Source organism: Phaenicophaeus curvirostris, chromosome 9 (genome assembly GCF_032191515.1).
Source record: "Phaenicophaeus curvirostris isolate KB17595 chromosome 9, BPBGC_Pcur_1.0, whole genome shotgun sequence".
Lineage (NCBI taxonomy): Eukaryota > Metazoa > Chordata > Aves > Cuculiformes > Cuculidae > Phaenicophaeus > Phaenicophaeus curvirostris.
In genome coordinates this window covers 35,363,395-35,380,931 of record NC_091400.1, presented here as the reverse complement: position 1 = coordinate 35,380,931, position 17,537 = coordinate 35,363,395, and the positions used below count along the sequence as shown (strand labels likewise).

Sequence of the window (17,537 nt, the reverse complement as noted above, 5' to 3'; positions counted from 1 at the left end):
GCAGTGGGTCCCTCCGCTCATCTCTGATGCTGAATCTCACTTGTCAGTTTTGCTTTTGTGTTTGTAGCTTACCTTGAGAGGGTTCTTAGGTATTTGGAAGACATCCATAAAGCTCAAAATCACAATGTTGGCAGGGTCACATCTCTTGAGCTCGTTCTCTCTGGAGAAGGACGTTCCTGGTTTTGAACATATTTATCTAGGCTCTGTGTTGCTATTACCTGGCACTGCTGGTGAGGTTGAGAGAACTAATACCACTGAACAGGGCAGCTTCCCGTGAGGCAACACACTGGTTCTTGGTAGAATATCTAATCTGGGAGTAGGATAAGCGGCTTCAAGATTTTTTGAGAGGAGCATCCAGCTGTGAAGGGGTACTATGACACAGAAACATTACCTGTTCCAGGGAGAGCTGTCTCTGACGTGTTATCTATTTTCTGCATGGGAGAAGCAGGATCTGCCGGCCTGCGAAGGAGTAGGGGTGTCAGCAGGGTATTTAGGATCTCTGAAATACTAGGGAGGAAACCAGAAGGATTATCTAGGTCTTGCCCTGCTCACTGTGCGCTGCTCTTCCCTGCTAACCTCCCCAGCAGCGGTGGCGTGGCCTGCGGAGGTGATGTGCCGTCACTCTGTCAGCTCTCAGCCCGCAGTCAAGTGTTGGAAAGCTCTGGGGAAGACGCTGCTTTTGGGGCAGGTTGGTGTTTACAGTGCAAATCGTGCTGGGGTGGAGAAGGAGGGCAGGGCTTTTGCTTTCTGACCTGTAAACTACTTTCTTGTTGCTGTACCTCACCTGTGCACGCTGTGGGAATGACATCGGCTGGTCATCCATGGCAAGGATAAATGGAACTTTCTCCCAGTTTACGTTACCCAGGCTATTGTTTTGTGGTTGGCCAATATCCTCTGGCTATGGATACTGTTAGAGAAAAAAGGCTGACAGAGAGAAATCGTGTCCTGTCATGCACGTTAACAGCAGTATGAATTAAAGGAGGCCAAAAGTCTTTTACCACAGAGGAGGGAAGGTGTGGAGAGGTGAGTTGGAGTCATCCCTCTTTCCTCAGCTCTTGATATGCCTGACACAGTCAGTCTGTGCTTGTTTGGCTGCTGCGTGGTGCTGAGGTTTGCAACAAGCTGCGCCGCTGCTAGCGTGGTACCATTTGGGGGTTCAGTCAGCAATAAAGTAATCATCAGCAGGTCTGTACGCTCTTTCTCTCTTCTGGAGCCCACCACGCTTTGCCAGGCTGTGGCTGTGGGAGCAAGCCCCCAGCCTCCGTGTTGCAGGCTGGCTGGTCTCTAATCCATCCCATAAGCACCACTGTAGAGTAGACTATGGATGTTGTCATTAGACCTGAAAAATGCCAAGTGAGATGTGGGGCATTAAACTCTTGACGAGCTGAGATACTGCAGTGTTTAAACATCCGAAAGGTTTTATTTCAAACTGTGAAGCACAGCTAGAAAATTCAAAGCTGTCATTCTCAGTCGGTGGACTTTTTTCAGGCAGAGAAAAGCTTCAGTGGCCTGGGAAATAGCGTTGGCTTCTTCTGGAGTTAAACGTGGAGGTTGTTTAATGAGCTGGTGGGAAATGGCCACTAAGTGGAAATAATTGTTTTAATATGGGTGTGTTAACCATCCTCGGGGCATTTTTATAAATATCCTAGAACAAAAGAGCATGTTTTTTAAAGCTGGATGTAACCATTGCTCCACCTGGGAACCGTTCTTCCCCAGCAACAACACGTAGCTCTTCTTATAAAGGGAATTTAAACTTAATTCATCTCGTCAAACTCTAGGGCACATGGGAACAAGAAAAGTGTAATTATCAGAGCTGGTATTAGCTGTGCTTGTGTTGTGAGGTGCAACTTGTGTTTAGACAGGATTTAGAGTCCATTTAGAGCTCGTCATTACATCTGGTTCTAGCTTTATTGCACAAAAAAATGGACTTAACTCAAGTTTTAAGTCTGTGCCAACTTGTGTTGAGTTCATTGCTGGTGGCAGCTGCCACTTTGACAGCTGTGGAGGTCTCCTCTCAAAGTCCTGTACGAATATGTGCTGCTGTTCTTGAGTTACAGCCTGTCATAACGAGCTTCCAGGCTGCTGTTCAGCAGCTCTGATGAAAAGGCAGGCAGGGAGTGTGCATGTAGTGGGGGACTGTGTCTCGCCTGCCAAGCTGAGCTCGCTCGCAAAGCCTGTGAAATCTTGTCTCTCATTTCAACTTCGAGTCACTACCAACCTGACCAGTGATGCAGAGATAAAAGGTTTGATGTCAGTGAGTTGGTACCTGCTCTCTGCAGTATTTATCCCTCTGATGGAGGGGTGTACGTATGAGATAAGACACCTATATATGATTTGTTGACTGATTTGTAGGATCACGGGGTCAGCAGCAGCCTGTTCCAGAACCCTGCAAAGCTTCACCTGACTCTTGGGACGCTGGTACTTCTGAATGAGCAAGAGATCCAGAAAGCATGTGACCTCCTACAGCGATGCAAAGAGGACTTTGTGGAGTGAGTGATAAAAAAGGGGTGTCATCAGCAAGGGCACGAGTAGAGGAAAAGCAGAAAGCTGTCTTTGACAAGGGACAGCAAAGAGAAAAGCAGATCAGTAGTCTATCTCAACTCTAGACATTTAAAAGAAGGCTGAAACATTTCAAATAGGAGCAGAAGTAATCACCAAGTGGTCACAAAGGGTTGAACAGCATTGTGCAGCTCAGCTCAAACCCTCAGCGCTCCCTGAAAAGCTGCTCTACACATTTGTTTTTCTCACACGCATCCCTATTATTTCTGTATGAGCAATTGTTGCCGTTGCCTGCTGCAGAGGAGGGGATGAACTGCGTTACCTTGGCACGTTGCCTGCAGTGGGCTCTGGCACACTGCTTCCCTCTTGCCTCAGAGCAGATGCTGAGGTGTCCTTGACATGCATTTCTTGATGTGGGGAGCTGTGTGCAGGGAAGCCAGCACGAGCCATGTGAGTAATCAGTTCTGTGCTGCTCCAGGACCGTGGCTTTCTCACTGCTTGTTAGCACTGAACTGCAGATGTTAGGGCTTTAGCTCTAAATGTGGTTGAATGACACTGTAATTAGTTTATCTCTGCTCGGCTTAGAAATTGGAGATGACCTGAGGGATTGGTTTATTTATTTATTTCTGCAAAGCCTTTGCACTTAGAGCACAGAACCTTGTATTTAAAGTAAATGTAAGTAAATGTATTTACTTAGGTATTGCCTCGGTGCATGAAAAATTAGCCAGGCTGTGCCAGCTATATCTGTGAGAATTAATGCATGGCCAAAATTGATACCTCTGCCTTTAAAATGACAACTCCACTTGTTCAGCAAGATGGACAGAAAGGCAAGTATGTTTCCAGGGGGAGTCTCTGCCTGCGCTATTTGGAAAGTGCCGGCTTCCTCATAAGTGCATTGAACTGAGGCAGAGAAAATCTTTACCCTCCATTTCCTTTGTCAGAGGGGGAATCAACACAGAATGTGACCTTTAGCTTGTTTCCTCTGCCATACACGAAAAATTATATTTTGAAAACAATTTAGGCTCCATTCCACCCACACAAACCTTCATTAGTGTTCATTAGCAGTGCCATGTGAAGGTAGAGCTGCTCTTTTTGACCCTTTTTAGAATATGTGGCCTTAAGCACATTTGGCGTGATGTGCATGGCACTACACTTGTGCTGTTTCCTCCCAGTAGACATACTGGAAGTGGAAATCATGCTTTTCTTATTCCACCTGGGAAGCTTTGCCAGAACTCTCAAAGGCATTCTCTCAGGCAAGCTGAACAGAAGCGAGCAGGGTTAGAGCAAAGTCACGCTCACATTGTTAGCTCGCGTTTATTAATTCTGCCTGCACAGGTGCTCCCTGTGCTTTCCATGAGACCTCGGCGTTAAACGAGACAGCAGCACTTACCAACAGGGAGCTTGCACTGCAGCGCCCTGCCTCCCTGTGATGTTCTGGTGGGAAAGGCAAGGAGGCGGCATGTTTGGAAGCAGATACATTTCACAGTGTGTTTGCAGGTGTGGGAGTGCGTATTGTATCCTGCACATATTTTCGGTTTTGCTTTCCTGCAACAGTAGCTGGAGCTGATTTTAAAACAGTTCTATTTACTTCCAGTAAGGGGATGTTGAAATGTACTTGAAGCTGCATTCTGTGTGGAATGCTTACCCCAGTGAAATCAGCAAGTTGGAGACTTTGTGTCATGATCACTGTCTTCACAGGGAAGGCAGGAGCTTCTCTGGAATGAGAAGTGGTACCAGTTTACTGCTGATGGACTTTCTGAAATGTAAATGAGATCTCTGCACTGAGACGGCCTGTGAACGTGGACAAGTTAACTTAATATGTGTCTAAAACACTGAATGTATGAATTTATATCTTTTTACAGTAGTTCTTGAGATGGTGAGACAATAATTGCTGTAGCCCCTCAAGCTTTAGAAATTAGGGAGTCTTTTTTTGTGTTTGTTTTTTTTCAGTGCAAACAGCCTGAAAGATATGGGAAAAAGAACTCCTCAGTGGTGTTCTCTGCCTCATACAGTCTATATAACGTTAAAGTCCTGCTTAACTCAAATAACAAAAAATGTATTTTATATCTTTCCCTTATTAAAGGGTGTGCTTGAGGAATGCTATGAGTTGTATTTCAAAAGCAGACGTGGTGTTTTGCTTTTTAACAGAAGGGATTTCTTGCATTTTAGCCAAATTACTGGAGGCAAGCCACTGACCGTGGAGGTTGCAGGAGTGGAGTACATGAATGATGACCCTGCCACGACAGACATCCTTTATGCCCAAGTCCACATGAAGGATGGCTCGGACAAGTGAGTTCCCCATGTTCCTTTTTTCCTGCCCTCTGGAGCTGGTGGATACTGCTCCCAGTCCTTGGACCAGCAGCCAGTAAGATTAAGTCATTCTTGCTTCCTGAGCTGGTTAAGGCAGTGATGTGTTTGTTGCCGGTGGTGTGACTGAAAGATCTCATTTGTTTCTACAGCAGTCTGTCAGACTGAGTAATGGTATCATGGCTCACGTGGTGATGACATGGCCAAGGAGATACTCCCAAGATGACTTAGAAGGCAGGACAAGTTGTCCTCTGCTGCCTAGTTCCCAGCCTGCAATCCAGGTTAATCTGGACAGTCTGGCATATTCTGTTGTGCTTACATATTCTTGAAACCAAATTACACCAGAAGGTCCTCAGAAAAGCAGGACTTGGTCACAGATTTGCTTTTTGTGTGTGCAAGCAGCCTGGAATAGGTGCTAAGTGTGAAATGTCTGTCTTCTGAGCTGCTGGTGTGAAATCTGGATGCCCGTTTGGTGTCAGTGTGTGTTTTTGTGCTGTTTGCCACCGTGGCTGATGGCTGTAGCTCTGCAACCAGCGTGCCTGCGATGTGGTAGTGTCTTGGACAACCTTCCTCCGTCTCTTTTTTGGCAAATACATCACCAGTGGCAGCAATGTCTTTTCTCTTATTGCTTTCTGGAAAACTGGGTAAACGTAAGGGCTGTTGTACTCCGTGCTGCTGATTGTGACATGGGTGGTAAAAAGAGTAGGGGAGTAGGCACAAGAGCTTTAGCTTTCTTTCTCTATGCCTTAGCCTTCTGTCTTTCTGGCAGTGCTGCCTTTTTGTTGTCTGTTCCTATTGCTAGAGGACAGCAGGAGCTAGCATGGAGGATGAAGTAGTGCAGCAGGAGGAGGGAGGCTGTGAGCAGGGGCTGGCTCGGGAAAGAAGGGACATGTTCCAGCAACTTTTTTCCCCAGGGACTGAGCAGCCAAGGGTCCTGCTTAGAAACCACACTTTGGAGGCTGTATTGAAGTAAGAGATTGGAAGTGGGATAAGGAAATAGGTGTGAAAATGAAAATGTAACAATTGCTGGGAGGCAGTAGGAGTTGAAATCTTTTCCTCTTCTTGGCTCTTCCACTTTGAAGTCTGTCCTACCATGAAAAAGGCAAGATAAAACAAAGAGCGTGGATGGATAACCAGGACAAGCTAGAGATCAGCCAGGAGGCAGAACAGAAGTGCAGGGAGAAACAAGGCAGAAGCACTCAGGAAGGCAAGACAAAGGCAGTCATTGGCTGACCCAAATGCATTTTGGTCGATTGGTCATAGAAAGCGCCTCAAGTGTCAGCTCTGAGAGCTGAGGTGTGTTTTCTCCTGAATCACCAACCTCTGGATCATCTCTGAGATGCAGTGCTTGTGGGTCTACTTGCACCCGAAAATAAGTCTGCAAGCTGAAGAGCTGGTAGAGAAATCCTGTAGAACATAAGAAGGGCCTAGAGTGAGGCGGTCATGTCGATGTGTGTCTGGAGACAGCTTGAATTGTTGGTACTAGCACTGTGGTCTGCTTCAGATCCCAGCTGTATCTGTTTTGCTGAGAACCTGCTTAGCCATAACACTAGTGGAAAATGCTGATGTGCATTAGGGGTGGCAGGGCTGATTTTGGCAGAGGAGAGAAATGAGGTATTCAAACCCACCTTGTCTTGAAGGTAAAAAAAAAAAACCCACCTGCCCCCTAAGAAAGGATTTTTGTATCTTCTGTCCTTCATGGAGATCTGTTAGCTGAGGTTTTGAACAAACCCAGATTTTGTGCTTTACGTGGCACAGATAGGTTGCCAGGCTTCTCTTCCACAACACCTTTTTGCTTTTTGGATGCTCAGAGAGGGCCAAGCAATTGTAAGTTTTTATCCTTGTCCCAGGCCAGTCCTGCCCTCTCCTGCAGATTAAATCATCTGACACTATTATTGTTCCTTAACTGTTAGCAAGCACCCAGAAAACATTAGGTTTGCAGAGAGGAAAGAAGATATTTTTGTGTTAATGGAGAGCAGTGAAAGCTGCTTTTACTTCCTTTGAGATGCCAGCAGACACAGGGTTGGACAAACGGTGATTATAAGGAGGGGACAAATGGTAATACCTCCAGAAAACTCTGCTCCATTTTCTGGTCTGCTAGATGGATTCTTGCTGAGCAGCTCCATGCACCTCCTGCCTGTTAAAACCTGCTGTGCTTTGCCTAGGGAGGTGGGGGAATCAGGTAGAAAGCAGAGTTTCTCAGCTGCAAGGCCAATGCTAGAGAAGAGCAGCAGCCACGTGGTTTGCTGTGCTGGATCCAGACTGCTGCAGCCTGTGTTTGAAAGAGGTGTGTGCCTTCCTGTCTCACATAAGGCATCTTGCTAGCTCTGCATAGTTCCTGGCATGGCTGAGGGGTGGAGTTCCTTCCTGATCTTTGGATGATCTTGATCAGCTTAAGCTGTAAAGCAGGAGATTTGATTTACCCTGACTTAGCTTGCATAACTGCAGACAGAATTAGGGGTTGGCAAGCCCTTCTGCACATACAATGGCTCAGACTGAGAGAGGGATCATGCTCTGATGCCTCCCACATGGCAAATAATTTCCATTATAATTCATTCTAATTTGTTTTATTTCCTTGATTAACTTTATAACGTAATAAAGCACCATTTTCACTTGAGCTGTTCTCTGTTAATTTGTTTTAGTATTGTCTGTAATGATATTCATTTAATCTTTGTCATTGCTAATTTTAAAAATCATTGATGTAAGGCCAGAAAGTGGAAGAAAAACATGAATATTGGTAGTCTGAGAGTCTTGAAATCATCCCTTGGGGGCTGGCAGCCTGAGAGGAGCAGTGCAAAACCAGTGGTGGGGTAGGAGCTGGCTTCCAGAGCGTGGCAAACTTGGACTCTGAGCGCCCAGCTGCAGAGAGGCCACGTGCTGTCTCTTCTGCTGCAGCTGAGATGCTGAAGTGGTAGAATCTGATAGAGCAGAGAGCTGTCTGACCCTTCAAACACAGTGAGAGAAGCCCTAGTTCTTCATGGAGTCGTACCCTCTTGCTTTGTTTTCAGGGACAGGAAGCTCTTGTTCTAGCATATCCTTTCTGCTTTTGGTAAGATCGGGGCACTGCAAAAATTTTCTGGGGGAAAGCAGCAGCCTGGAAGTTCCTTCAGCTTTTTAGATGTAAGGATATGTGAAAGCACTGCTGTGATCACCTGCCTGCCCCTGCTCCCTATCCTAGGACAGCTTTGCCCGCAGATCCGGGCAGCCATAGCCACTTTCATCCCTGACTGAGGCTGGACAAGAAGGTGGCAATAAATCCTTGGATTCTGCTTGCTCAGCAGCCCTGAAGCTGGAGCATTCACCGGCGGGGGGTGCTGTATGGGTTTGTGCCCCCCATCACCATGTTCTGGCCTCTCCCAGAAATTAAGCCCAGTGACTCGTTGCTTATTTGGGACAGAGAGGATCTGAGATCCAGCGCGGTGCACTGTACAGGTCACAGGCTGTGGACACCGAGGCTTCCAGAAGTCGAGGTGCCTAAGCCCCCCCTGTAGCTTTTAAGCATTTGTAAGGAGAGTCGTATTGTATTTTCTGGCAGTAGAAAGATGCATCCTCCAAATCCCAATAACATCTGTCACTGCGAGCGAACTCTCTGCTATGCTAAATCTGCCCTTCTTCACAGAGTATTTGCGGCAGTAGTGATCACTGAGGAAGCTTTGTGGAACAGCCAGAACTTTTTCTGTTAGCACTGAATCCTGATGGCTCTGTTCGCTTTCCATCCGAGCAGCTCCCTTTCCCTGTGTGTGTGCAGGAATTTCATTTCACACATGCTGCCCTCCGTGGCTGAAAGGCAAAAAGCTGACGACGCAGGGCTTTCTGTTTGGTTTACTCTGCTCTCTTCTTTCTCTTTTTGCCTTCCCAGATTGCAGGTGATTGCTGATCGGCTGGTGGAAAGGTTTGTGGCCTCTGGCCTGATGCTTAAAGAATGGAATAGGGTGAAACTGCACGCTACGGTCATGAACACACTCTTCAGGAAAGATCCAGGTGGTGCGTATCCCTCATCTTATGCATGAGAAATGCATTTAAAGCAGTACCTCTGAATGGGAAAGGCTTTTGGTGGCTTTTATGTTTCTTTTTTTTTTTTTTTTTAGTTTTGTGATTTTTCTTAAATCTCAAAAATACCCACAAGGTTGCTGGGAGGTGTCACTAAATAAAACCCGAAAGAAAATGAAAAGGCAGTTGGCAGAGCTGGAGAAGGCAGGCTTGCTTTTAGCACTGTCTGGATCTTCCCGAAGATTCTTTGTCACGGCTTCAGAAACTCTACCACTCAGTAGCACTCGCAAGATATGGGCTAGAGAGGAATGAATGCAGCCAGCAGGTTGAGGGAGGGGATTCTGCCCCTCTCTTCTGCTCTTGTGAGACCCCACCTGGACTATTGTGTCCATGTCTGGAATCCTCAACATAAGAAGAATATGGAGCTATTGGAATGGGTCCAGAGGAGGACTGGAGCACCTCCTGTATGGGGGTGGTCTGAGAGAGTTGGGGTTGTTCAGTCTGGAGAAGAGAAGGCTCTGGGGAGACCTTATAGTGACCTTCCAGTACCTGAAGGGGGCTACAAGAAAGCTGGGGAGGGACTTTTTACAAAGGCTTGTGGTGATAGGATGAGGTGGAATGGCTTTAAATTGGAGAGGGGAAGATTTAGGTTAGACATTAGGAGGAAATTCTTCACAGTGAAGGTGATGAGGTACTGGAACAGGTTGTCCAGGGAAGCTGTGGCTGCCCCATCCTTGGGAGTGTTCGAGGCCAGATTGGGTGGGTTTTTGAGCAGCCTGATCTAGTGGGAGGTGTCCCTGCTTATGGCAGGGGGGTTGGAACTTTAAAGTCCCTTCCAGCTCAAACCATTCTATGAATGCATTCAAGTACCCTGTGAGGTCCTGGGCTCTCTGTGCCCCAGCCTTAAACTGAAACTCAGAAACAACACAATGTGTTGTGCTCGTCTTTAAACCAAGCAAAAATGTGATCCTCTTTGGTCAAGTTAAAGATTGTCCTTTAGTTTAGGAATGCGAGTCTAGTGTCTTTCTCGTTAAATCAGATTGAGACGGCTGTGAGGCTGAGTATGAGCTGTTGTTGAGTGTACAGCATCTGCTTTCTCTGCCAGAACATTGTCCATTCTAGCAGTCTGTGTCGTTTCTCTTACCATGCTATTTTGTAAACACCCTCAGATGTGTGGTGTTTAGGGAGGGGTAGTCCATTACAGCCTTGTTCTCCACATGCAAACACGCGTACACTTTGGCACTGGTGTGTAGTTTGCAAGGCTTAACGACATTGTGCTGTAGGTTTTCATGGCTTTCTCTAGCGCAGTGGCCTCTGTGCGATGCTGATAGCGATGTCAAGTATTCTCCAGTCACCGCCTCTGTGCATCTCTGCATGGACAGTGAGAACAGCAGATGGCTTGTGTTATGGTTTTCTGGGCACCCAGCGGCAGACTTTGTAGGTGACTGCTACTGAAGTCGGATAAGCATCCTCGGGCAGTAGAAACCCTGAAAAGATGAGGCTTAGCTCTCAAACTAAGCCCTGAAGATCGGGGGAAATGTGCGCCTCAAGTGCTGATGTTGCGCTCTGTTAGGGGAGGCAGACGGGCAGCTGTGTCTGGCATTATGAGTCTGTATTCTGAACAACCCCACGAGGCATGTGAGGCATTCAGACACCACAGTGAGAGCATTACCCAGACAGCCATAGAAGTCACTTTATATTCAATACAGGATTTGAATAGCGTGCTGTGTATGAGTGGGACTTCATACTTAATGCTGGAGTTGAAAAAGAAATATTGAATATATTCACTGAGTGAGACAGAGGTCCTGTGGAAAGAGCAGGTCATGTACTTCGGAATTATATAAAACTCCAGACATGCTCTGGGGAAATGGATGTAAGACGTAGGCATTTGGCGACTGCTGTAGGGCCTAGGTTGCTATTCTTAATGTCAGTGTGTGTGGCTGCGTGCCCACCCCACAAAAGCATGCACAACACATCCATGTGCTTCCTGGAGCAGGCAGCAGAGGTTTATCTAAGTCCTGTCCGGGTCGTGCCTGGCATTGTGCTCGCATGCTTAGTCTGGTATTTGGTGCTGTTCCGGGAGATGCAAGTGCTCACAGTGCTGACTCTTACCCTGGCAGGGTGTGGGATTAAAATCAGCCAGAGAGAAGCAGATGTGTTGCAGAGCCACCAGCCCTACAGAATCACCCTAGCAGTAGCTATGATTTAGGATCTTTCCTCCAGGTAACGTAGGTGGTCATGATAAAGGCACCAATTCGTGTGTATTCAGCTTTGTTCTCTTTTAAACCCAAGTCAAGTGTTTTTGCAGTAAGAACTGGGCAAAGATGATTTTTTATTAGCTGGCAGCTGACTTTGGGGAGGGAGAGAGTGGGGAGTGAAGTACAGCACACACAGTTCTCCCATCTGAAGCTCATTCTGGTGGTGGCTTTTCTCTTTACAGCTGAAGAGCGAAACAGTACAGTGACTGGTAAATCATCTTTCAAGGAACGGGAGTCGTTTAATGGCCGAAATATCCTCAAGGTGAGTATGAAACAATCAGGGAAACCGAGCTAGCCGTGGATATTGGATAGCCAAAAGAGGTTGAAACACCTCTTGAAGACTGCTTTTGTGTTAGGCTTATGGGATCTCCTGGGGGGTGGAAATCTGTTTAGAAAATAAACAATCCAGATCGCTCGTAATTGGGAGCATTACAGTATTTAACAGAAGCCTTCTTAAAGCTGGTGAGGCTCAGAGCAGGAGTATGTAGCACAAATGCTAAGTGGGTGTTCATGTTGTCGTTTACTTTGCTTGTGTTTTACCCTGGAGACTCAAGCTCACGTCGATTTTCAGCCCACCGAAAGAAGTACTTTGTTGCTCTTGTTCTACTCACTCACGTGTATTTATGCAACTAAAACCGTCTGCCATTTCACTTACTCTTTTCTTCCTTTTTTTTTTTGATCCCTGCTATTGATTTGCATGATTTTGCTCCAGAAAATTAGCAGATAGCAGTAGGAAGTCCTGCCAGCCAGGATCTGAGGGCTTTGACAGTGATCAGAGGGTAGGAAGCAAGATCCCCCAGACCATGGGGGTGGATAAGGCTCAAAGGGGAGCATCCTGCAGCCTCCCAGGATTTGCCAGCCAGGGCTGAGACTGCAGGCAGCCTCTGCTGCTGATCCAGGTGGCAGTGTCAGAGTGATGCTGTGGTGCTTGGCCCCTGCATGTCCAGAGGGAAAAGGCAAGCAGAGGAGCAGAAATGGAAAACAGCACTGGGCTGTAAGCAAATTTGCAATCCTCTTTGTGTGAGGGGATTTGTTGCAGGCAGCTATGATAAGAGGGAGACCGGATAATGCATGAGTACATTTGGGAACTGATAGAAGATACTCTGGCAACAAAGAAACAGGAGAGAGGGTGCAGGCTGGGGCAAGGGTGGACAGCCCAGCAGGACTTTAGGGCACCAGAGGAGGGAAAGCGTATGTTTTATTTGTGTTTACAGTTTTGCTATATAATATGTTAGGCACTGGGTGCACAGGGATGTGAAGGCAGGGAGCGGAACTGATTGATCTCCTCTGCACAGAGGACAAACAAAAGGGACAAAATTAGGTTAAGCTCTCATTGTCCTCAAACGGTCTGTGCCAGCGCAGTGTCATGACTCAGCATCACCACATGTTGAGTGTGCAGTGTGAGACTGCAGTGTTGCTAACTGAAGCAGGAAAGCCACAGACTGGTCCTTCTCTGAATGTGATCTATGAGTTCTCAGTGTCTGAGAGCCGGCTCCAGAAAAGGAAGGTAGTACAGGAGCCCTGAATGCCTGGAGAGACTTGGCTTTCAAGGCGTACACCCATGTTTCGCTTTGCCCTTTGCTCCTTGTCTGTTAAACTTGTCCTCAGACTTCAGAGAGGACAAATGAAACAGTCCTCCTTAATGCTCCTCATCCCAACACATTAGCGATTTCAGTTACACCTTTCAGTTTTGGGCCCCTTGCTGGAAGAAAGGCATTGAGGTCCTAGAGTGTGCCCAGAGAAAAGCGATGAAGATAGTGAAGGGGCTGAAGAGCAAGTCTTATGAGGAGCAGCTGAGAGAACTGGGGTTTAGACTGGAGAAGAGGAGGCTGAGGGGAGACTTAGTCACTGCCTACAACTACCTAAAAGGAGATTGTAGAGAGGTGGTTGTTGGTCTCTTCTCCCAGGTGACAGGTGATAGGACAGGAGGGAATGGCCTCAAGCTGCATCAGGGGAAGTTTAGATTGGACTTTAGGAAAAATTTATTCACAGAAAGGGTTCTCAAGCACTGAAACGGGCTGCCCAGGGAGGTGGTTGAGTCCCTGGAGGTGTTCAAAGGGTGGGTGGATGAGATGCTTGGGCATAAGTTTTAGTAGTGTGCAGGTACTTTTGGAGTTGATGTTCTCAAAGGTCTTTTCCAACCTAATGATTCTATGATTTGGGAGGCACTAACGACACTCCCTCTGCTGGTCACACCATTCATGGGCTGCACTTCGGGGTCTGAAGATCTGTGGGTGTGGTGCTGCATGATGCTTAGAAATGCGACTGCCCTACCTCGGATGGTTACTGCTTATCCTTGCTGCTCACTGAAATAAGAGCTGATGCATTTTTAAAGCTCCTAATTGATTTTGTACTGATGTAGCCAAAAGAGCTGCTGGCTGTTTGGACTGTTGATAATTACTTCAAAGCATGTCTTGCCGCAAGAAATGTCATCCTTCTCCCCCACCTCCACTACATTTCCTAACCTGCTCACTTCGTATTTTCCTTTGGTCTCCCACGTGCCTGAAGCAGAACGCCCGTTAGCATTAATTAATTACATGAGTCATAAATAGCTCCAGGCTTCTTACCGGAGGAGCCCAGCCTCAGCGAGCCACTGATGCATTCTGGCATGACCTTGCAAGGATGCGCCAGTTCCCTCCCAGCCCGCTTTTATATACATTATTTATTTTCTGCTTGGAGAAGCTGCCCTCTTGCAAAGTGGCTTCATTAACTTTTGCAATAGGATCTAAACGTCGGGACGTTAATGAATAAGGCTGCAGTTAGGCAGGCTGGCTTGCAGGCGCCATCTCTGTGCGTGTGTCTCCAGGCGGTGGGACTCTCTGATAGCTGTGTGAGTGGCAGCATTCCCACTTGGAAAGCCAACAAAGCATGGCTACTGGTAGGGAGGGCATCAAGTCAGAAAAATTGGGCTTTGTCACTTTTGTTCCTGTTGTGCAGCTGCGACCGGTGCTTTGGGGCCAAAGGCTTTGCCTCGTGAAGGGAAGGACTTGAGCTGTCAGAGTGTGGAGCACGATGGAGATGCCTTGGTTCTGCTGTTCCAGTCCGCAGCTCCCCTGTGGTCAGAGCTGGTGTGTGTGCAGATGCACTGGCAGCACGACTGCTGATAGGATGCCTGCATTACCCCAGGCTCCAGCTGGTATTTTGCCTTCAGCAGAACTAATCGGAATTTTATTTAATACTGCTTTGTTCTACCTGTTCCACGGAGTTAAACATACACTCCTATTTGTGCTAATAAATGGTTATGCAGGCCGGTACCTTCCCACACTGCTCAGAAAATAGATCCTGTAGGATGAGTTGTGTTTGGGAGTTTAAATTACTTCTGTCTTGAAGAATATCCATGAAAAACACTGCCTGCCCTAGCTGCTGCTGAAAGCCCAGGCAAATGTAGAACCCGTGAGCCAAGAGCTGAGCGATTTGTGTCCCCCAGGAATATTCTAGGCACTTTAACATCGTGCTTGGCTAGCCTAGGCCCAAGAATCATAGAATCGTAGAATGGTTTGAGTTGGAAGGGACCTTAAAGATCATCTAATTCCAGCCCACTGCAATGGGCACGTTCCACCAGACCAAGATGCTCAAAGCCCCATCCAACTTGGCCTTGAACACTTCCAGGGATGGGGCATCCCCAGCTTCCCTGGGCAACCTGCGCCAGTGCCTCCCCACCCTCATGGTGAAGAATTTCCACTTAATACCTAGTCTAAAGCTGTGGATGCTTTATATGGAGCAGTGTGTATTTGTTCTAGGGTGGCTAGTGTCTAGCTGATCAATTCCTTTGAATATCCGAGTCACATACTGAAATCCCAATTTATTTTAGCAATTCACTGCTAAAAGACGGTAGCAGCTCCTTTTCCGTGAGTGTGGATGGGGACTGATGGGTGGCTGAGCCTCAGAGATGCTGGTTTGGCAACCCCTCTGCATTGCCTCCTCGTGCATCCTTCCTGGGCGGTGGCTGCGTGCCCTGTGTCACAGCTGGCCAAGCAGTACAGCCCTGGCACAGAGGCAGCTGGGCCAGCTGCCTGCATCTCCGGAGACAAGGCTTGGCTGCCTCCAGGCTTTTATTTGTTTCGCTTAGTGAAAAAGCTAAGGCTGTGGTGAATAAATAAAAATGCAAAGAAATGCGAAGATGCCACCTGGCCAAAATTTTCTATTATACTTTTAAAGGAAAGGGAGGCTCACAGTAGGAAGAAAACCACTTAGACTCTCACTGGGTTAAAATGGAATGATTTTTGACTTGAGGTCTGAGGAGTAAAAGGGTCTTTGGCACATTCAGACAAGAGGGAAGCAAAATATGAGTACAGAAAAAGATGAACCCCACCACTTAGAACGGATCTGGGCATTAGCTGCTTACAAGATTAAATACTGAGGGAACAGCTACTGAGGCACAAAGCTGTGTGTCTTATGTCTTAGGGCATTAGGGAAGACTTTAAGCTGGGATGCAAGGCTGGGAACTGGATCAGTCGAGGCAGTGACACATGCTGCCGGACCCAGGTCCAGCAGCAGGAGCAGAGTGTCTGGGCTGCAGAACTGCTCTGGGAGGGCTTCTAGGTTGGGCAGGTGTAATTCAATGAGGCTTCTTCTTTTCTGAAGCCCCCATACAGGGTATTAAATTATGGGACTGTATCTGCTTTCACTTGGAGCTGGGAGGGAGGAAGTGCATTTACTTACTGGCTGACATACTAGGGCTGGTGGAGAGCCCATCATAGCAAACAAATCCAGCGGTGTTCTCTGTTATCATCATCTTGCTTGGTGAGAATAGTGCAGTAGTTCACTTTAAGACATTTGATGCAGTGTCTAGAGAGATACAATGAAAAAGAAAAATCTCATCCTGGATACACCCACTAAGCCCTCAAAATAACCCAGCCCACCAAGTGTTAAACAAATTAACACGTGCTCTTGTGTAGGGCCACTGTTACCACTCCACTTGCAGGTGAGGATGAGGTGCTTGTGTTCTGCAGCCATTGGCACCCAAGCCTTTCCTGTGTAACTTTTGTTATTGAATTTAAGGAGACAAAATCTTTTCCTGGTTTGATTTTAAGCTGAGGTAAAATCAAATGGGCAAAGAACTGGTGTTATGTGAGGATGAAGACTGCCTGCTGCTCGGAAGGGGTGAGAACAGCTTGTTATCCTCCTTGTTATCCTCAGCAAGGTGATAAAGGTACATATCGCAAGTAGAACCAGCCATTGGAATGAGTACTTAACGGGAGGTGGCTGCTTGGAAAGTTCAGGGTTAAAAATACCAAATAAAAATCCACTGGGGTGAGAACAGACTGAATAAGAGATTGTGGTGCAACATCACTGTGTCAGAAATAAGCCAGTGCTTTCCTTGCCTCGGTTTTACAGAAAAATCAAAAGCAGAAATGAAAGGCTGTAATGCTGCTTTGCAGAGGAGAGGATTTTTGCCTTCGGTTCTGATCCTGCCATTATCGAGGGATACTGAAATGATTGAGGGGGCTCAGCAGCGTGCAATTAGAGCAACAGTGGGATGGGAGGATGTGACAGTTGAGCAGATGAGACTGGAGATCAACGCTGGTATGATCTTGGTGAAAAAAAGGAGATTAAATTGGGGTTGCCATGAAAATGCTTTCCTACGAATGATATTCTTCTAGAAAAAAAAAAGCTTAGTCACATTATTTGCATTCAGTGAAACAGGAATCTGGAGTGGCATTTGAGAAATCAGACTAGACAATAGAGGAAAAGTATCTTTGTTGGAGTGTTGGGGCCTTGGAGCAGAGCAACGAGGCAGCGTTGGAGGTATGGAGAGAAGGCTGAGACGCCGCACTGAGGAGAACACAGTGCAGGAAGTGCAGAAGGTTTGTGCTGACTTGCTTGCATGTGACAGGGTTCTGTTTGGTGACCTTACTGTAAAGGGGAGAAGCCTCTTTCTTTGCAGAGGTGCTCAGAACCTCTCTGACTGATTTTAGCAGGAACTGTGAGTGCTGGAAGAGGGAGGATTTGACAGAGTTATGAAGTTTCTGAATCCTCTTGCTCCTTCCAGGCAGGGCTGCCTGCACTACCACAGACCTCTCCAGCCCAGCAGCTCAGCCATTGTGGAGGAGCTGTGGGTGCCTCTGCCTTTGGAGGTCACGCTGCAGGTGCCTTTGCCTCCCACCCACTGGTCATCCCACCTCCTCATTTCCCCAGGGTGGCTGCTCTGCCACCAGCCAGCTGAGACAGCATCACCTCTTTGATCTTAAGAGGACAATTTTTCTTGGTAGGGCTGGCAGTGGTCGAATTATAGCAGTGCCTTAATAGAAGACAGGGGTCCAGCACATTTAAGTGCCAAAAAAACCCCCAATCCAACATGTTGATTAGCAAAAGGAGGCAGTTCACCCCAAAGGTGCTGCGACCCTTCTGCCAGGTAATTTTCCGAGTCTGTCTGAATTAATTTACTGGCTCTGTAACTGGGCTCCTCCTCTTAGTGGTTTGGTGAGCATAGCGAGGAGGTCACATTGATGGGAGCTCCTTGTGCTAGTATTCCTGGATGCA

At 47.2% G+C, this 17,537-nt stretch overlaps 1 protein-coding gene across 8 annotated transcripts in view; it reads left to right on the top strand.

The window, feature by feature from the left end:
* The window catches only part of ASCC1 (activating signal cointegrator 1 complex subunit 1), a 42,665-nt gene that overhangs the window by 11,962 nt on the left and 13,166 nt on the right, over positions 1-17,537 (top strand). For 7 of the 8 annotated variants that reach the window (XM_069863931.1, XM_069863930.1, XM_069863927.1 and 4 more), the window contains exons 6-9: positions 2,353-2,489; positions 4,669-4,788; positions 8,666-8,790; positions 11,237-11,316. In XM_069863931.1, coding sequence (XP_069720032.1) covers positions 2,353-2,489; positions 4,669-4,788; positions 8,666-8,790; positions 11,237-11,316 — 462 coding nt within the window. The remainder of the gene's footprint in view (positions 1-2,352; positions 2,490-4,668; positions 4,789-8,665; positions 8,791-11,236; positions 11,317-17,537) is intronic. The other variant, XM_069863932.1, reaches the window with a different exon arrangement.